This window comes from Sarcophilus harrisii, chromosome 3 (assembly GCF_902635505.1).
Source record: "Sarcophilus harrisii chromosome 3, mSarHar1.11, whole genome shotgun sequence".
Lineage (NCBI taxonomy): Eukaryota > Metazoa > Chordata > Mammalia > Dasyuromorphia > Dasyuridae > Sarcophilus > Sarcophilus harrisii.
Window position 1 is genome coordinate 523,642,292 of NC_045428.1, and position 20,053 is coordinate 523,662,344.

Below are 20,053 nucleotides of genomic sequence, written 5' to 3' on the forward strand. Positions count from 1 at the left end.
TGTATGTAACAAAGTCATTTTTCCAGAGAATAGTCCACAAGACAAGAATGAAACTCTTGGATGGCCCAGTGAGAAAAAAAGATCATCTCAGTATAATGGGGAAGAGATCTGCAACCTGGGAATGGTGAGATCTGGGCCTTGGTCCCAGCTCTATGACTAACAAGCTATGTGACCTTGGGCAAAATTCCTTCAATCTCCTTTAATGACAATTTTTTCATCTATCATATAAATAGGTACAAAAATATTGTTTAGATCCAAATCTAAATTCAGGGGAAAAGAATTTTTTTGAAGGACATAATTGCATTAATTTGATGAAAAGAAGTTTCTTGTTTTCCCACTGTCTTTGGGAAGGCCAATTATGACAAACGAGGCACCAAGGTTGAGACTGAGTCAAAACATTATTGAAATAAATTATATATGAGCCATATGACAACTCATAATGACACATTCCAATATACTTGAAAAATTATGTGAAGTTATAAAAGAGCCACAAGTAATTTTCTTTATGAGACCTCCCTGGCCTGGCCAGCTATCCAGATAATGAGCAAGGGGAAAGGTAGAATTTATCTTTAATAATAAAATGCTGCTTTAAGAACTCTTTTCCACAAGGTATCTTTCACATACAAGTTAATCATTTAATATTCCACAGTAGATATGACCATGAAGATGTTTGTTGTTCGTTTTCTTTTATTTTTGTTAAGATCATCTGTTGAGTGGCAGCATCAAGTAAAGAACAAAATGGGGAAATACACACATACATGTAATTTACATTAAAATATTGACCTATGTCATGGAGGATATACTATGTAAAACCCAAATAAAAGAAGGATTTCCTATCCATAGTGATTTCCTTCAAATGCTTCTATTAGCAGATAGTATTGTTTTATAGAGCCCTGGAACATGACATAGGCTCCTCAGTGAAATGTACATTCATTTGAAAGAAAGTGGCCCAACAATTCACACTGTAAAAACAAAGTGGATAGAAAATACATATGATAAAAAAAAGAATGCACAATTGGACAGGCAGCCTATTCAGTTAGTCTGTTAGTGAGTGTGTATATGTGTGTGTGTGTATATATATATATACACATACATATATGTATGTATATAAACAGATATACAAATGTATGTATATATATATATATATATATATATATATATATATCCTGGTATATGATATAGATTCAATGAAATTTTCCTTTATTTGAAAGAGATTGACCTTACAATACATAGTGAAAAAACAAAGTGGATAGAAAATACATATAACAATGTACAGTTGGACAATTTGCCTATTCAGTTAGTCTATTAATGAGTGTGTATATGCATAGATGTACATATATGTATACTATACATTTATATGAATATGTACATGTATTGTATTTGGGGAAATGTGTGGTACTTTAGTAATTTACTTTTGTAAATATTAGTTATTTCTATAAAAACTTTTTCCTCTGAAGCAATTGGGGTTAAGTGACTTGCCCAGGGTCACAGAACTAGGAAGTAAGGCTGAATTTGAAATCAGGTCTTCCTGATTTCAGAGCCTGTGCTCTCCTATTGTGCCATCTAGCTGCCCCTGAAATTATTTCTTTTTAAATTTATTGATACATTTTATTTCAACACAGCAGAGACACTTTCTAACAACATCCCTTATATCCTTACTCCTCTTTCACCCTCTAAAACAATAACAACACAAAAACAAAACTCAATAGTTAAAAGAAAGGAAGATTATTTTCTGTAACTTTGGGAAGTGTGGTTTTAATGTAATGGAAATTTTGGTACCTGCACAGAGCTATAACTTCATTGCTGGAAGGTTGCTTCTAGGATAGTAATTATGACATTTAAGGGACTTGCTTTAGAAATACTGGAACCTTTATGGAAATTATGAAACTGGTTCTATCTGACTAACCCCATAGTAAAGAGGAAACTCTGGTTTCAGAGTAATCAAAAAAAGGCTTGTCAGGTTCAGCTACTATCTTTTTGCTTCATTTGTTTCTGGGGGACGTCAGTCAATTCTACTCTTATGGTGTCTGCATAAAAAGAATGGGGTCTGCAACTTTGAGAACTTTAAAAGATCCAAAGAGCAAGGCACAGGAAACTAAAAAGAGCCCAGGTCAAGTGTTGCAGTCAGCCCAGCTTCTATACTATGGGGAACAAGGAGTGATCTTCTGAAGCAAACTTATAAACCCATGCCAGCAAAATCTAAAAAGAAGACTTATCTTGTAATATATATATATATATCTTTGCTATATCTTTGAATATATATATATATCTTTGCTATATCTTTGAATGAATATCCCTTTGCAAAAACTAATTAAGGAATCAATGTTAAGTAAATGGGACTAGTTTTCCAGTTACTTGACCTAAACAAATAGAAAGAACACAACTTTTTGGAGCTCAAATCAATGGTAGTTGAGAACCACCCACAAATCCTTGAAATTTCCCTGAAATTCCAAGAAGACGGAATGGAAGAAAGAACTGTTTTACTGTAAAAATAGCTGTCATATATGACGACCTTTTTGCTGCCTCTTCACATTGGCATTTTTATGTTATGACCATTGTTCTTTTAGCTCTGATTTCTTTATTCTTCATTGCTCAGTACAAGTCTTTGCATGTTTCCCTGAATTCATCATAATCTTTATTTCTTACACGCAAGAAATATCCTACTATACTCTAATAATAATGATGATAGTGATAACTAACATTTACATAGTGCTTACTATGTTCCAGACACTGTGCTAAGCTTTACAATTTTTATCTTATTTGATTCTCATGATAACTCTAGGAGGTTGATAGTGTGATCCCCATTTACAGAAAACTGAGGCAAATAGAATTAACTGACTTGCTCTGGATCACACAATTAGTGTTTGAGGTTGGATTTGAACTCAAGTCTTCCTGACTCCATATCCAGCACTATAACTTGAACCACCCAGCTATCTACATCATAATTTGTGAAACCATTGCTCAAAGTTGGACACATATTTTTTCAAGGATTTTTTATTATTGTTGTTATTATAATGTTGCCATGAATATTTTTTACACATGGGTCTTTTCTCACTGTCAATAAATTCCTGTAGGTATAGCTAGTCCCAGTAGTGTAGTCATGTGGTCAAAACATATGAACAATTTAATACTTTTCGTCAATCACCATCTCTTTAATACCACTTATATTCAGGTGATGTCATATGGCATCATATGTCATGAAAATGCATGATCTCAGCAAAGATCATGTTAATGATCAAAAATATTGATGACATAAAATAGGAAGATCCACCACAAATAAAAGCAGCTCTTTTGCATGAAGTTTGGACAAAGACAATCATTATTAATAGTAGAGGTGATTAACAGTAGAGCTATATTAAGTGCCCCAGAACTATAGTATCTCTGGGTACATCATGTAAGATAAATATTTGTTTTCCAAGAAAGGGAAAGTGGATACCGATAATAGAGGAATATTACCAGCATGACTTACAGTGAAGTAGTATAAAAGACATTATTAAGAACATGAGGGTACATCAACCATGTAGTGAGAGTGAAGGTTAATGATAGCCAGTATTGAGGATTTATGGGATAAAAATTTATTGAGGAATAATTGCTTGTACCAGTGGAAAGATCATTCACAATGAAGTCATGGATCCATCATAAAAGTATTAAAGTTTGCACTAGACATTGGGTTACAATTTACAACAGTCTGAGAGATCAAATAGCTCATCTCCTTCATTTTACATATGAGGAAACTGCTCAGAATAAATGACTTGCCTAAAGAAGGCAATAGATTACAGAGCTGGAATTTGAACCTGGGTCTGACTTCAAAGTCTATACTCTTCCATAGCACCATTTTGCCAATTCACAAGGACATGTAGGGCTGTAAAACATGACTTCTAACCAAAATGAAATATTTGTGGTAGGTCAGGAGCTGACAAAAGCATCTTTCATTGTGAAATCCCTAGAGTATAACCTGATTTATCACATAGTACTAAGTACATTACAAAAAGAAAAGTTTTGTTCACACCAGTTCACACCTCTGATTGATTATTCTCACCTGATCAAGCTGTAAGGGCATAGCCTCTTGTTACTTACTTTAAGTGGGATGACTTAGTTACTTACTTTAAATAATTATTGATTGATTCAACATATCCTTCACACTTATAATTGCATTAATAAATTAATTGTTAATGCATTTATTATGCATATGAATTTTACAAATGAAAAAGCATTTATTAAAGTGCTATGAATAAGCACTATGTTAAGGACTGGAGATGTGAATAGAAAAACAACAGCAAGACAGTCCCAATTCTCAAAGACCTTATATTCTAATGAAGAGAGGTAATGCATTGAAAAAAAAAAAAAGTTCAGCTCCAGGATAGACAGAAAGGCTCAGAAGTCCTAAGGGAAGAAGACTGATATCAAGAACTAGGGGTCCTTAAACTATATCAGTAAATCAGATGTCAGCATCAGGGCTCTGCAGAAAATATAAGTGGGGAAGATAGCAAGCCTAGAGGACTTTAGGAAGTAGTAGAAAGGAAGATGGTTAAGGCCTGAAGAGCCTTGATCTCACTGAAAGGAATGGAGTTATCCAAACCACATGAGCAGTTAAGCAACCCATATTCTGGTCAGTCCCTGTCAGGGGAGACTGCAAAGAAGGAAGGCAAGAAGTATTCTTAAGGTTGGTAGATCTTCCCACTACCCAATATCCTGGTGTTAGAGGATCATGCTGTTAACCAGTCATTGTGTTGAAAAAAAGTTCTTCCTTATTTGAACAGAAATCTGGTTCCTTTGAACTTCTGCCCTTTGGTCTTAGTTTTGTTCTAAATCATGGGTTAATTCTACTCCCTATTTTAACATAGCACTTCAATTATATTTCTCCCATAAAATCTTCTTTTTCTTAGACTCAGTTTCCTTTAAACTCAGGTCAATGGAAGTGCAGATTAATTTTTTAAAAAGTTCCTATTTACGTAAGAGTAAAAATCTGCCTTTTCTGGGTTTCAGAGCCATTACTAAGGGTAAGATATAGTAATTATCATTTGCCTGTTGGCATAGTGCCTGACACATAGTAGATGTTTAATAAATGTCTATTAAATTGAATTGAAGTGAAGTAAAAGGACTGTGAGAAAACGAGAAGCATCCTAAAATATTCAAGACAATATTATACCAATAATAAAGGCAATACAGTATAGTAGATAGAGTGATAGATTTGGAGTAAAAAAAAATCCCCTGAGTTCTAATCTTGTCTCAGATACTTATTAGTTATGAGATCCAGCTCAAATATTTCATGTCTCTCAGCTTCTCAGTTTCTTTCCTTCTAAAATGGGAATAACAATTGCACCTACATAGCAGAATTGTTCTAAGGATCAAAAGAGAAAATATATGGAGAGCTTTGTAAACCTTAAAGTGCTACATAAATGCTGTTACTATTCTTTCTAGCTTGTGACCCTACACAAGTCTCTCAACCTTTATATGTTTTAGCAAATCTTGAAGTTGCTTATTTATATTTTTTTAATATTTGCTTACTGGGAAAGGGGGTTAATGGAAAGGCAGATTAAATAAAAAATACTTTTTTGGAAAACAAACTAATAACTAAAATAATTAACTAACAAAAACAGAGGATTTGTTTCAATGGCCTCTGAGAGTCTTTATGATTATTTCTATCATCTTCTGCTTTCTTGCTTTGTTCTAGTTCTTATTTCTCTGTCATTTCATGACCCTGTCATATCCCCTATCACTGCCGTGCAATCACTGCCAAGGAGAATGAAACTCTAGGGAAAAGCTAGAAGGCATGATTGGGGCAAGTCCATGCTGACAAACTGTAGATTTAAAAAGTATAAGGGAATCTTTGAGTCCTTCCGATTTGACTCCCTCATTTTACAGAAAGGGAAACTGAGGGTCAGAAAAGTTAAAGAATTTGCCCAAATTTAGACATTTAATAAATGCCAGGGCTAGGATCTGAACCTAGACTCTTTGACTCCAAATCAAGCCTTCTACCCATAAAGTTGGACAGAAACCTTTCTCTATTGGATCTCGAACTAGATACTATTCCATCACCCTACTCCCTCCACCAGCTGCCCAAAAGAGAAATTGGACTTTTCCTAGCTGTCTACTCCTTCATCAGCAGAATAGAAACACTGCAGAAAAAGTTCTTCATTAAAACTTGGCCCATCAGGGCTTGAACCTGGAGCTGCTGTCTACATACTTGGCCTTCAGTGCCTTTGAGAATAGAATAGAAATAAACCATGGTCATTAGTAGCCATCTTTGGCCCCATTCATGGGCTTGAATTCATTCCTCTTGAAGAATGGCAACCTTCTCTTTTCTATAAACTGAACTTTGCCTCAAATACTGATGTAAGCTTGTTTATCCATCACAAATTGTTAGGATGCCAAATATACCCAAACTGTTATGACTGACTACATGAAGATTTTCATTTCTCATTACTGACGCCAATGTTCTTGGATAAATTACTTCTCATTGAGACATTGCCCACTCATCCACTCTATTATTCAGATTGCTTCAGTGAAGGGATATACTCAGGTAGGGATATAACCAGCATTCCTGATAGTCAGTAACTGAAAAGTAGTGACAGGGAATTTAAAGCAATCTGGGGAAAGGAATAAAGATTTATATTATGACTACTACGTGCCAGGTACTATGCTGCTGGCTTTTGACAAATTTTATATCATTTGATCCTAACAACAAATTTGGGAGATAGATGCTGATATTACTCCCATTTTAGAATTGAGGAAACCAGAAGTTAAACAACTTGGCCAGAGACACACAGCTAGTAAGTATCTGAGGCTGGATTTGAACTCCGGTCTTCATGACTCCAAACCCAGCATTGTAATACCACCAGCAGCAGTCTGTAGTGGAGATAACACATACTGGGTTAAGAATAAATTATAATACTTGATTTAATTGTCTTGATGAAGATTTTTGAACCAGAGGGGAGACCTGAATTCTTTATAAGGGATGGGGCACCTGGTCTCTACTTTGAAAGATTAAAAGGATCCTAATAGCTAGAGTTGGAGGTGTGCAATCCAGGTCATTTTAATCAAAATCTTTGGACTAATTTAGATTTTCAAAGACTTTCGGTAACAGCCAACTTGATAATTATAGCTCACTTTTATATATCACTTTACACCTGAAAAAAAAAATGCTTTTCTCAAATAAGATTTGTAAAGGAAACAAAGTGAGTATTTCTCTTTTTAAAATAAGGAAAATGATATTGAAAGGTCAAACCATTTGCCCGAAGTCACATCTCTGAAAAGGTTGAGTTCTTTTCATATCTCCTTGGTACTCTTTCCCATTTCCTTTTCTCTTCAATTTAATTCAATTCAACAGATGTATGTAAAATGCCTACTATGCATGAGATATTGCAATCAATTCCAGGGAGACAAAGATGAAAAATTATATAATTCATGCTCTCAGAGAATTTACAGTCTTGCAGAGGAAAAAATTTTTCTTCAATATTTTGATTTCCTTTTTTAAAAAAAATTGAAAGTAAAGAGAAGCTAGCAATAGGAGTGCCCAAAAAAGAGAAGAAAAGACATGAGAGTCACTATCTTAGGATGGAAAGAAGTTCAGAAGGAAAAAAGGACAGTTTTAAAAATATCATATTGCTGGCAGGATTCTGGGAAGATGGTGGAGTAGGTTGGTAAATTCCAAGCTCTTGCAATTTCCCCCACAAACAGAATAAATTTGCATCTTGGGGTGAACATAGACTGGTGAAAAATCAAGAAGACTTGGTATAGAATTGAGGTTCTCCTAATACAATATGAGAAGATCCAAAGAAAGACCACTGAAATTAATGTGTAAAGTGCAAATATCTCCAGGTTAACTTCCCAGAAACACCAAGTGGGGAATCAGGGGTCCTCAAACTACGGCCCTCGGGCCAGATGCAGCAGCTGAGGACAATTATCCCCTTCACCCAGGGCTATGAAGTTTCTTTATTTAAAGACCCACAAAACAAAGTTTTTGTTTTTACTATAGTCCGGCCCTCCAACAGTCTGAGGGACAGTGAACTGGCCCCCTATTTTAAAAGTTTGAGGACCCCTGCCTCAGACTATCTGGTTGTGATTGGAACCTCGGCAGGAACTACAGAGACTTTAACCTCTTAAGACTGTTTGTGGAGTGGGGGGTCTGAGTCCAGGAAGACTAAAGGAACCTTGGCTAATTGGGAATGCCAGGCCCAGCTGTGCTGATGAGATAGAGCCGTGGAAGAGAAGGATTCAGGATTCTTGCAGGCAGAGGCAGTTGGGGCAGTGATGCTGCTGGCTGTGGGCAGTTGCAGGAAGGTGGAGTTCTTGGTTTGGGGTACCTGGTCAGAGGGGAGAGCTGTAGGGAAGCTTGAGGCACCATGCCCCCACCCCATGAATAGAGGTACATACACAAATACCTCTTATTAAAAAAGAGAACCAGCAAAGAAGAAAGAACTCTACCATTGAAACATGTTCTAGGAACAGGGTTCATTTTCAGAGGAGGACACTTTGGTTTAAAAAAAAAAAAAAAAGCTTCTATCCCAAAGAACAACATGAAATGGCTTCCTGTCCAGAGCAAATTTATAGAAAAACTCAAAAAATAATTTTAAAATCAAATGAGAAACCTTGAGGAAAAAAACAAAAAATAAAAACCACCCAAGAAAAACAAGAAGATGATGAAAAAAATTAGCCAACTGAAAGAGAGATACAGTTTTAAAGATGAAAATAACTCTTTGAAAATTAGAATTGGGCAAGGGGAAGCCAGTGAAGCTATGAAAGGCCAAGAAATAACAAAACAGATTAAAAAGAATGAAAAAATGGAATTTTATAAGAACAGATCTGGAGAACAGACCAAGAAGAATAAATATAAGAATAACTGGACTATCTGAAAGTTGTGACTAATAAAAAGGACCTTGACACAATAATGCAAAAAATAATCCAAGAAAATTGTCCTAAAGAGAAAGAATGGGAGGGGAAAGTAAAAATAGAAAAAAATCCACCAATCACCATCTCAATGAGATTCTTTGTGGAAAACACATAGAAACATAATTGCCAAATTTCAAAAACCCCAGATTAAAGAGAAAGTTTTGCAAGAAACAAGAAAAAAAAAACAATTCAAAATGCTGGAACTACAATTAAAATCGTACAGGACTTAGCAGTAGCCACAATAAAAGACCCCATGTCCTGGAATCAAATCTACCTACATTCAAAAGAACTAGGCCTGCAACCAAAAATGTCATATCCAGCAAAATTATGTGTAATATTGAACAAGAAAAATGGATATTCAACATACTTGCAGATTTTCAGGACTTTCTATCAACCAAACCTGAATTTAATAGGAAATTTAACATATATGAGCCAATACCAAAGATCAATTACAAGGAACTCAACAGGGACAAATTGCTTGTGTATTTTTAATAAATGGGAAATGAATACCATACATTTAAGATGTCATTAATAACAGACAGCTCAAAAGAAAGAGTGGAGCAGAGTTAAAGCAAAAATGACAATTCTACAATTGAGGTACAAAGGAAGAATCAACAAAGAAGCATTGGGGGAAGAAGGGCTCGTAATTCTGAAAATTATTCACATCAGGAATTGGTTAAACAGGCAATAGCCTGGGAAGCAAAGGGTATAGGAAGCAGACAAAAGAGGGATCCCTGTGTGGAGGAAGGTTAAGTAATAGCAAGACAAGTTAGGAGCAGTATTAAAGCAATAAGTTAGGAAAGATATGCGTGTATATGGGCAGGGCATGAGGGGTGTGTGGTCTATGTCTATGTACGTATATATCTATATATGTAAACATATCCTTTATTAACTACTAGCCTTCTTGAGGGAGATGGGAATGAAAAGAGGAAAAAAAGAATAAAGTAAAAAAAAAAAAAGATAAGCATCAGAGAACAAAAGAACAATTTTCAAGGAAATAAAGAAAAGATGGACACTCATGAATATAATTTTTCCTACTAATATTTATATTTTCTTGATCTGGTAAATTGTTGTTATATATTTGGAATCCTCCCTGATGTTTTGCTGAGCACATGACAATGTTCTCTTTTGTTTCATTTTGTTTTGTCTTCCTTTTCTGTTTTTTTCTTTTTCTTATTTTGTTTTTTTAATACAACAAATTATAAGAAAAAAACATATTGAATTAGTTTTGTCCTTTTAGAAAGCAATCTGTATATAAAAGACTGTTAGCTTTATATATCGTCTTTAGTCTTGGTTCTACTTAATGTATGGAAATGTTCTTTTTATTGGTTTTTGCTCAATTCAGAATAAAAAAAAGAAAAGAAGAATCAATAGAATTCGTTGAAGTTCAGGAGTGCAATTAGTAACCTACAAATTTAGCAGCTGTGGGAGGAATATAGTCAATAATGGAGGGTTAAGAGATGATGCTGTATGAGTGTTTGTTTTTTACCAATAAATGTGGAAATATAAAGCATGAATGTGCCTCACTCTACTCAAAAGATGTTGCCTTAAAATCATGTATATATTAATTTTGAGTTCAATTTAAAATCTCATTTTCAATATAATGAAGAGCTTTTTTAAAAAAAATGAACCACTGAAAAGAATGTTTTTGTAATGCAAATATTGTCCTTGCTATGTTTCATATTTTGAAATAGCTGGGTTTTTTCCAAAGTAGGAATCTAATAAAATGCAAATTTAATAGCTGACTGACCTTTAAATCTGGTTTTGTTTGTGGCTTAAAGATGCAGTTCTATTGAAATTTTGCAGGTTTCTAATGTCCTATGATTTTAATATTCTTTTCCAGGCTCATTTTGAAAGGGATTTGGCACATTAAGATCACCAAGATAAAAAAGTAGAAGAGTTAGACAGCAGCTTTCACTCAGTTGGGTTCAGTCTATGTATTTTATTTCTCTAAACTGTATTATCTCTTGTCTGCGCTTACTGAAATCTCTTATTTGCAACTAATTTTTAAGTTCCTATACCTTCCAGGACATCTTGTTTGTTCCCTCAGTTGAAAATGCTATGAGAAATCTTTTTTTGATGCATCTCTTCTCTTTTAATGTGTTTTCAACTAGTACTCTGGCAGTGAAGTATCTGTACCATCTACTGAAAAGGAAAGCTTAAGCAAAGTTTTCTTAAATGATTTCAACCAACTTGTAAAGAACTGAGTGGACAACAACTTCTTGTTATCTTGCTGGAACTGGCCAAATAAATAAACACTTCTTTAAGTGTCTATGATGTGTCAAGTATTGTGCTAGGAGTCACAAAAACAAAAATTAGACAGTTCCTACCCTCTAGGAACTTACCTTCTTAAGGAAAAGAGGGTGAGAGTGACAACAATTACATATACAGCACTTTGAGAATAAGTAAAAAATAAAAGTGGGCAGTTAGGATAGATAGTGCTGGACTTAGAATCAGGAAGACTTATCTTCTTGGGTTCAATCCAGTCTCAACTACTTACTAGCTAGTGTGATCCTGGGCAAGTCACTTAACCCTGTTCGGTTCAATTCCTTATCTGTAAAATGAGCTGGAGAAGAAAATGGCAAATTATTCCAAGATCTCTGCCAAGAAACCTAATGGTAGGGGCAGCTAGGTGGTGCAGTGGATACAACACTAGTCCTGAAGTCAGGAGGACCTGAGTTCAAATGTGATCTCAGATATTTACCACTTCCTAACTGTGGACCCTGGGCAAGTCACTTAACCTCAATTGCTTCAGAAAAAAAAAAAAGAAAGAAAAAAAGAAACCAATGGCAAATTATTCCAAAATCTCTGCCAAGAAACTGGGGTCACAAATGACAGAAGAACAACCACAAAAGTAAGTTATTTGAGGGAGTACTATGAAATAGTAATATGCAATCAAGTAATATATAATTAATATATATAAGTAATATAAAATAGTAAAATAACTTTAAAAATAAATTATTTTAGGGAATAAGGGTCTGAGTTAAGTAAGTAAAGTCTCACTCTAGAGTTAAGTCACAAAGACAATAAAGAATCCTATGAGGTAGAGGTAAGGAGGAAATATAATACAGTAATGGCAATGAAAGATGGAGTCCCCTATGTGAGGGACCAATAAGGACAATTGGCTAGAAAGTAGCATATGCAAAAGAGAATAATGTATAAAGAGGCAGAGAAGGTAGGCTAGAGCTAAATTATATAAAAGAAAATTAGAAATCATGCTGAGGAGTTTATGATTTAAATTTTATCTTAGGGGCAATAGAAAGCCATTATAGCCTATTGACCAAGGGAGTGACGTAATCTAGTTTGCATTTAAGGAAAAATATTTTGGCAGCTTTGGGGGGAAGAGATTTGAGTCAAAGAGGCCATTTGGAAGACCACTGTAGTAGTCCAAGTAGTAGAAACAAGATGGCAATTGTATGAGTAGCAATTAGTGTTATTTGAAGCAGGTTGTGGTCCCTTTAAGAAATTGTATTTCCTATAGATCTGTGATTCCTTTCAGATTCCCAGCCCCTCCTGGCTGAGGCATATCCTCCCCAGACAAGTTGTCTTTCCAGGATGCCAGACATTCAATTACAAATCCTGGTCAAAAAGCATCCCTTTGAATTCCAATAGGATATCGGGGCTTGAACCAGCCCCCATTCTGACTTGCTTGGGCTGCCCAACCCCTACCAAGACACCTAATATAATAAGCTTCCATCAACTAAAGTCTTTGCAGATGGACCTCGGTGGCTCACGCAGCTGCCAGGACTTTCTGCCCACTGAGAACTGCCTTCTCAGTGCAAAACTCCATTTTCCATAGATCTGCCACTATAGAAGTCAGTCTCTGGGTAAACTGATTTCTATCTAACAATAAACTTTCATTTTGCAACTAATATTAGGGAATGAGTGAATTCTTTCACTCCTAGAACCTGCGGCCAATTTAAAGGAGATTCTTAATAACTCTCTTATAGCCACTAACCTCTAGACCACTCAAAAACCATCAGATTGAGGTGACAAATTTTCACAATTGATACTGAGAAGTTGAGAATAATGAACAGGATTTAACTAGGAATGCCATTGAAATAGGGAAATTTAAACAAGGTATGTGTAGGAGGGAGCCGGTGATAAAGACTTCTACTGTTAACATGTTGAATGTGAGGTGTCTATGGTATTACAATATGAAAATAGGATGTTAATGATGCAAGACTGAAGCTCAGGAGAGAGAGAGAGACAGAGAGAGAGAGAGACAGAGAGAGAGAGAGACAGAGAGAGAGAGAGACAGAGACAGAGACAGAGACACAGAGAGTGAGTACCATAGGTATAGAGGTTATATTTCAATCCATAAGACAATGGTTTCACCAGGTAAAAGTATATAAATGATATGATAACATTTGTACTATTCTCTTCCCAAGATGCTTTTGAGAATCAAAGAGCAGTTACCTAAAATACTTAATAAGCAGGAAAGGCTATTTTCTACCTTTTCTTGCCTCCTCAGGGTTAGTAAATAGCCCTCCTTCTCATTCCCCATCCTCCAGTCACCCTTGAAAATAGCTTTCTCACCAACAGCACCATCTTTGGTTAAAATACTTACTTGAGTTTCTCCCAGATCTCTTCACCAAATTTTTCTATCACAAGAGATTGCAAGCAGGTGTTGATAAACCCATACTAGAAGAGAAACCAAGAAAAGGACATATAATGAGGCATAAAAATGCATTTATAGGCAACTTAATGGTCTCTTTTAGGGTAAGTGAAATGACATCCACTTTGGGAAACTAATTATGTCTTTTTCTTGTTTCCAGTGAGTTGATTTGTTTAATAGCTATACTGGGCCTCAGCTTCATGCAGACCTAGCAGCCCATCAGTAGTTTTTTTTTTTTTTGGTACAGGATTTAGATTAACCAAATTTGAAACCAAATTATAATTAGAGAAGGGTAAGAAGAGGCATTCTATGTTGATTAGATTCCTCTTGGAAATAGTAGTATTGACCTGGTTTAAAGATTAAGTCCAAAATAGAGGAGAGGATGAGGCAGGAATATACATTTGTATTTAGATGATCTAGAAAGCATAGAGAGAACAAACAGTTGCCCTTTTAAAAATTGAATGATAGTTTGGGAAGAGAGGGAGTGAGAAGAAAGGAAAGTACCAGGCCAGATTCAAAGAGGGCCCTTGCTTGTCAGGTTTGCTTTTGAATCACTATCACCTTTCTTTTTTTGTTTATTTGTTTTTGCAAGGCAAATGGGGTTAAGTGACTTGTCCAGGTTCACAGAGTTAGTAAAAGTCAAATCTCTTAGGCTAGATTTCCACTCAGGTCCTCCTGACTCTAGACAGAACTCTATCCACTAGGGATGTCATTGAGAAAGTTAAATGTCTTAACCAGGATCACACAACCAGTAAGTAAGTAGAATATGAATCCAAATCTTCCTAATATCCCTTCTAGGCCTCTTTATTCATTACTCATACTCTTGGTATTTCAAATACTTTTCTTTTTCTCTCCCAGAAAAGGAATACTTCCAACAAGGAAAGATTATTTTTGCCATGTAAAAAAAAAATGCTTTGTAATATATCTGTTTTGTAAGGTTGAACTTTTTTGCATGGAGATTTCTTTAAGGGTGACCCACTTGTATTCAAAGGAAGAGAAGAGGACCTTTAATTAAACATTTTGAGGGGTATAATTTTTGCTAACTTTCCAATTCATTCCATGTCCCCTCTTTCTATTCCACAGCATTTAGAATTCCTAGTTGCATAGGCCCTGTAATGAACAAAGGTATAACAATTATTTTTCCACCTTCAAAAATTGGACCCAAGATCTGACAAAAGATATTTCCTTTGAAAAGCTTCATTGAGGGGCAGTTAAGTGGCACAGGGGATAAAGTGCAGGCCTTAGAGGCAGGAGGATCTGAATTCCAATTTCATCTGAGATACTTAATAGGTATGTGACTAAGTAAATCACTAAACCCTGATTGCCTCCAAAAATAATAATAATAATAAGGAAAGCCTTATTAAACACATACTTTCTTGAAATATAAGGGATGTTGATCCATTCTTTTACATTCTCCCTCTCATGGTTTGGCTCTGGAGCCTCTCCTCTTTCCCCAATCTTTTCACTTGAGAAGAATGCTGAGAGCTCAGGTATTTCACACTTGTTTGGGTCTTGTCACCATTTTCCCCAGAATTTCCCCAGACCTTATTCTTAGGAATAAGGGGGACTGAGGAGTTAAAGTTGTCTGACATTTTTCAACTTGGTAACCTCCAAACAGAACTTTCAAGAAATTCAGAGTTTTTAGCTGAAAAGGTATTGAAACATGGAGGGGCGGGGAAGGAAAGAAATTTATTTGTACCTTACAGTCTCACAAAATTGGTGGGGACACTTGAGAGCATGGGTCAGATACCTAACCACCAATCCTGAACCTGATTCCAAAGCCTGTCCTCTATCAACTACTCCAGGCCATGTCTCTGAAAGGGACCAAAAGAGGTATTATAAGGAGTGGGAGACTCATCTGTCTCTTGGGCCTTAAACTTTTTTATTAAAGCTTTTTAATTTTCAAAAGACATGCATGGATAATTTTTCAACATTAACCCTTGCAAAATCTTGTGTCCCAATTCCCCCCTCTTCTCCCCATCCTCTTCCTCCCCTAGATAGTAAGTAATCCTATATGTTAAACATGATAAAAAAAATATGTTAAACCCAATATATGCATATAGATATGCAATCAATTAATAAACGTTTATTAAACACATACTATGTATCAGGCACTGTGCTTAGAGCTAGATAGCCTCTACTATCTTCCAGGCATGGTGCTGAAACATGTATAATATATGGTTTATTATATATTAGCATATATAATATGTCATAGTTATATATAACAAAGTACATAGGTAATAGATATATGATATATTAATAGAAGTATAAATAAAAATCTTCAATGTTTGGGTGAAACCTAAACCAAAGGCATCCTCCCCTCTTTCCCATCCTCATCTCCCCACTAAAAACCCCTCACAATACCACAAATTCTAATAAATTTCACACTCTACCTTTCTACTGGAAAATGTTTCTAGAATTTAGAGATTCTTAACCCTTTTTGAGTGTCATTTTCTCCCCTCACCTTCCCACCAGCAATCTGTGAATTTTTTCCTAGAATATGGTTCTTAAATATATATTTTTTTAAATCCCACAAGATTAAGGAAACCAATTACATTGAAATTGTGACACCAGGAAAGACTTAGAACAAAAAGCAAGGTAATATTTACATTTGTTATAAAGTTTCTAGAAATAATAAAAAGAAAAGAAATATATCAAAAAAGAAATATATATTTGTGTATAAATGCATATAAATATACATACATATTACACATAGATGCATATAAATGCATATTACATACATGGATGTGCGTGTATATGTGTACATATATTCAAGGCCCTCTGGCTAAGGATCCTGAAGTGTAGATAGAACTTATTCCTACCCCATCTGAGGAAGAAGAAAATGGAGGGAAAGACCATACTCTAAAAGCTGATTACCATGGCGGCTGTTACTCCTGCTGCTGCTGCTTCGGTCTACACCTGTTCTCACTGCTCGGGCATGAAATGATAGAGTTTCCTCATTCCCTCCTCCAGCACTGAGCATATCACCCATGAGAATCCTTTCCAATACCTCAGCTCAGGATGCCTAATACCTATCAAGGGAAAACAGCCACACTCCAGGGAAATTAGAAACAGATCACTTTCTTGTACCTGAGGAAGCTTAATTCAGGTCTTCTCAACCACTTAGAGAAACACTGGGAGGTCAAAAGGTTTTGTTAAGAGGAGTGAAAATGAATGGAACTCAGTGCACAATTAGCCCAATGGGATTGCTTTCTTGATAGCTTAAACTCATGAGAGTTTCAGGTTGAAACCTCAAGAATCACTCCTTAGGGAAAACCCAATTGGCAAAGCTTCTAATAGACCCTCCTGCCAACAGATTGAAAACAAGGCTTACATTCATGAAAAGAGGGACAAATTAAACATCATCTAGACCAATCCTTTTGTTTTAAGATAAGAAAACAAAAAATGCCAGTTTCCTTCCCCTAGGATATACAAGACAGAAATTTGAATCCAGGACTAGATACAGTGATCTTTCCCCTAAACTACAATGCCTCCCCTTTTAAACAGCCCTATGAGTATGGTGCACTGGACACTCTTAATAAAGCCAGTTAAATAGATGCAGCCACAGTCCTTTCAAGATGTGGACTCTCTCCTCTCAATTAAATAGATGTAGACCCAGTTCTTTCAAGATTTAGAAAATCTCCTCTCAATCCCACTACATGTGAAGAAACCCGGGATTTACTTGGGTATCTCCTGTCAGGGAACTTCCTAAGCCAACTGACATTCAGCTGATGTGAGACTCTGTAGAAAAATCCTAGGGAATTGCTTGAGGCACATGAAGATTAAAAAACTTTGCCCAAAGTCAGAAAAGCTGGTGTCAGATGAAATATGAACTCTTCCTGACTCAAAAATCTAACCCTCCATCACATTGCCAATTTTTATAACATTAGTTAATTCATCTTAAATGTGAAGTGCATTTTGTTCTTTTCCAGGACCAGTTAAATGTATTCATTAGAAAGAAGGTAGAGGAAGAAGGAGAGTAGCTTGTCAGATCAGAAGTTAGACTGATAGCCCTGCACCTAGGAGGACCTAAGTTCAACCCAGTCTCAGATGCTTCAAAGCTGTGTGATTTTAATCATTTAATCCTATTTGCCTCAGTTTCTTCATCTGTAAAATTAGCAAGAGAAAGACATGGTAAACCATTCCAGTTATCTTTGATAAGAAAACCTTAAATGGGGTCACAAAGAGTCACAAAGGTTCAAGAAAAGAATGGAGTCAGGCTAGAATGCCAAAGACAGAAGGACTCTTGGGGTTCCGTCCTTCATTTATCAGAGGACCAGAAAGATGAGGTCATTTAATCAAGATTCCATATATATTGTTTTGTTTAGTCATGTTCAGTCATGTCTCTCTTTGGGGTTTTCTTAGCAAAGATCTAGGAAAGGTTTACTATTTTCTTCTCCAGCTCATTTTATGAGGAAACTGAGACAAACAGCTTATGTGACTTGCCTAGAGTCACAGAACTAATAAGTGCCTGAGGCTTTCAACTCAGGAAAATGAGCCCATCAAGTCCAGGTTGTTGGTTCTTATTACATAGTGTTCCACCAAGAAATTATTAATTATTTTAGTTAATTATTCCTTCCACTTAAATCTGAGGCTAAAGGACATAAACCTGGGAATCCAAGTACTTTGAATTCATTCAGCAACCATTTTTGAATGCCCTCTCTGTGCAAAGAGCAATGGGAAATTCAGAGATATAAGACCCTTCCCTCAAAGAGTTCACAATCTTGTGAGTGAATGGTCTGCATTCAATTACTTATTAGTAGTAAAGATACTTAATGTCTATAATGCAGAGATGTCTTAATTGAGACTACTATATAATGAACATAGGGATGTGTATTCTAAAGAGAATGCAAAAATAAATCAAAGCATAGTCTGGATTCTCATTCTATAATATTTCTCATACTTCAAGAGTTAAATTCCCATGCAGGGGGGGCCAAGAAAGATCTTGCCTCTTTCTAGTCTTATCAAGAAGTCTCTCTTTCCACGATGCTTTTCATCAACTTATTTTAGGAGTGGACACCAGTGGGTTATTTCCCATATTATTTTCCTTTTTTCCTGGTATTCCTTTTCTCATCTCTTCCACCAACTCTTCCATATATTCCCCCCAATTCTCTTTCCACAGATCAATTCAAATCTTTCTTCTCCACTCCACTTCTGGAAGCCATTCTTGAAATTCTTGGGTACCTGTATGTTACCAGTCCATTTTATTTGGATCCTCAAAGTTGATCCATGAGGGAGGGAGCAAGCTGACTCTCCAACATTACTGTTGTGTTTGGGCTCTGTCTTTTTTTTTTTTTTGATGAATTGAGCCTGTTTGCTTCCAAAGTGGAGAGCTTGCTCATTCTCAGATATTGGCCAGTGTGTGCTATTTGTTACTCTGTAGGAGGAACATGTGGTTAGGGAGAGAAAAAAGGAACTGGAATAGGTGATTTCCATAATTATGCTTCCCAGTCCTTTGCAGTCACTCAACTGACATTATGTCTTTTGCTGCCAAGTGCTTGTTCTCTTTCCTTGAACACACACACACATACACACACTCACATTGCACAATAAATAGATGCTAAAAATCCCCATTTTCTTTCCCGTGCAGCAGATGGCAGGTCTCAGCAACTCAGTGGAAATTAAGCTTTTGGATTTTCTAATAAATTTAAGCATCACACACACACACAAAAAGCGCGAGCTAATTTTGATTCTAATGTTAAGTACCAGATGGCTTATCACTCTTAGAACCCAGCAGCTCTGTGAAAGTGCTCCATACCCAGGGCAAAATGGCCAGGAAGATGTCCCACAGAACACTTGCTTTGAATTTTTAACAACCAGTTGGATTCTTTGGTGAATATCATTTGTTAATAATATTTCATATGATAATCTAGTAAGCATCTCTTGTCTACTGAGTGTGTCCATCTACTCTGCCAATTTGCTAATTGTATCTGTTATACAACCATTCTAACAGACTGTTTTCCTCTATGTAAATACTCTCTCCACCAAACCTGATTTCTACCTTTCCAGAAGCCTATGGCTTCATGAATTACTGTAGCCAAAAAGTAAATAAATAAATAAAAATAAAATATAATAATAATAATAAAATAAAAAACCCACAAAACCAAAACAAAAAACAAAAAAAGAAAGAAAAACAGAAAAGAAAAAATTCACGTAGTAGACAGCCTACTGGGACAATGCTTTTTAAACTTAGCTAGATTGGTCCTCAGTTTGTCATCAGGACTACATTTGAAGCTTTTGCAATTTGACAAAACTGATAGCTTTTCCTCCACTGATGTTGCCTTGGATATCCCTGATTTACCCCCACATCATAATGAAAGAAAGGAATAAGACTTCAGCTGAGGATACCATACCCTGTCTCTCATAACTGCCTTATAAACAATTTCATTTTCTGATCTAGGTTTGAAGAGATATTGACAATTAATTGAATTTAGTCCCTTTTTAGTTGATGTGTTTGCAATTGTGCAGATACTGTTTGAGGGGAGTTCTTTCAATAAACACAAGCCCCACTTCTCTTCCAGCATGTTGTCAAGTCTTTCTGTT

The 20,053-nt window shown here is 35.8% G+C and overlaps 1 protein-coding gene across 1 annotated transcript in view; it reads right to left on the reverse strand.

Moving 5' to 3' along the window:
- Positions 1-16,502, reverse strand: part of LOC100932257 (guanylate cyclase soluble subunit beta-2-like) — an 88,781-nt gene extending 72,279 nt beyond the window's left edge. The window contains exons 1-3 of the mRNA XM_023499643.2: positions 16,388-16,502; positions 15,215-15,324; positions 13,463-13,536 (exon numbers count right to left, since the gene is read on the reverse strand). Coding sequence (XP_023355411.1) covers positions 13,463-13,536; positions 15,215-15,324; positions 16,388-16,502 — 299 coding nt within the window. The remainder of the gene's footprint in view (positions 1-13,462; positions 13,537-15,214; positions 15,325-16,387) is intronic.
- Between the last annotated feature and the right edge of the window lie 3,551 nt (positions 16,503-20,053).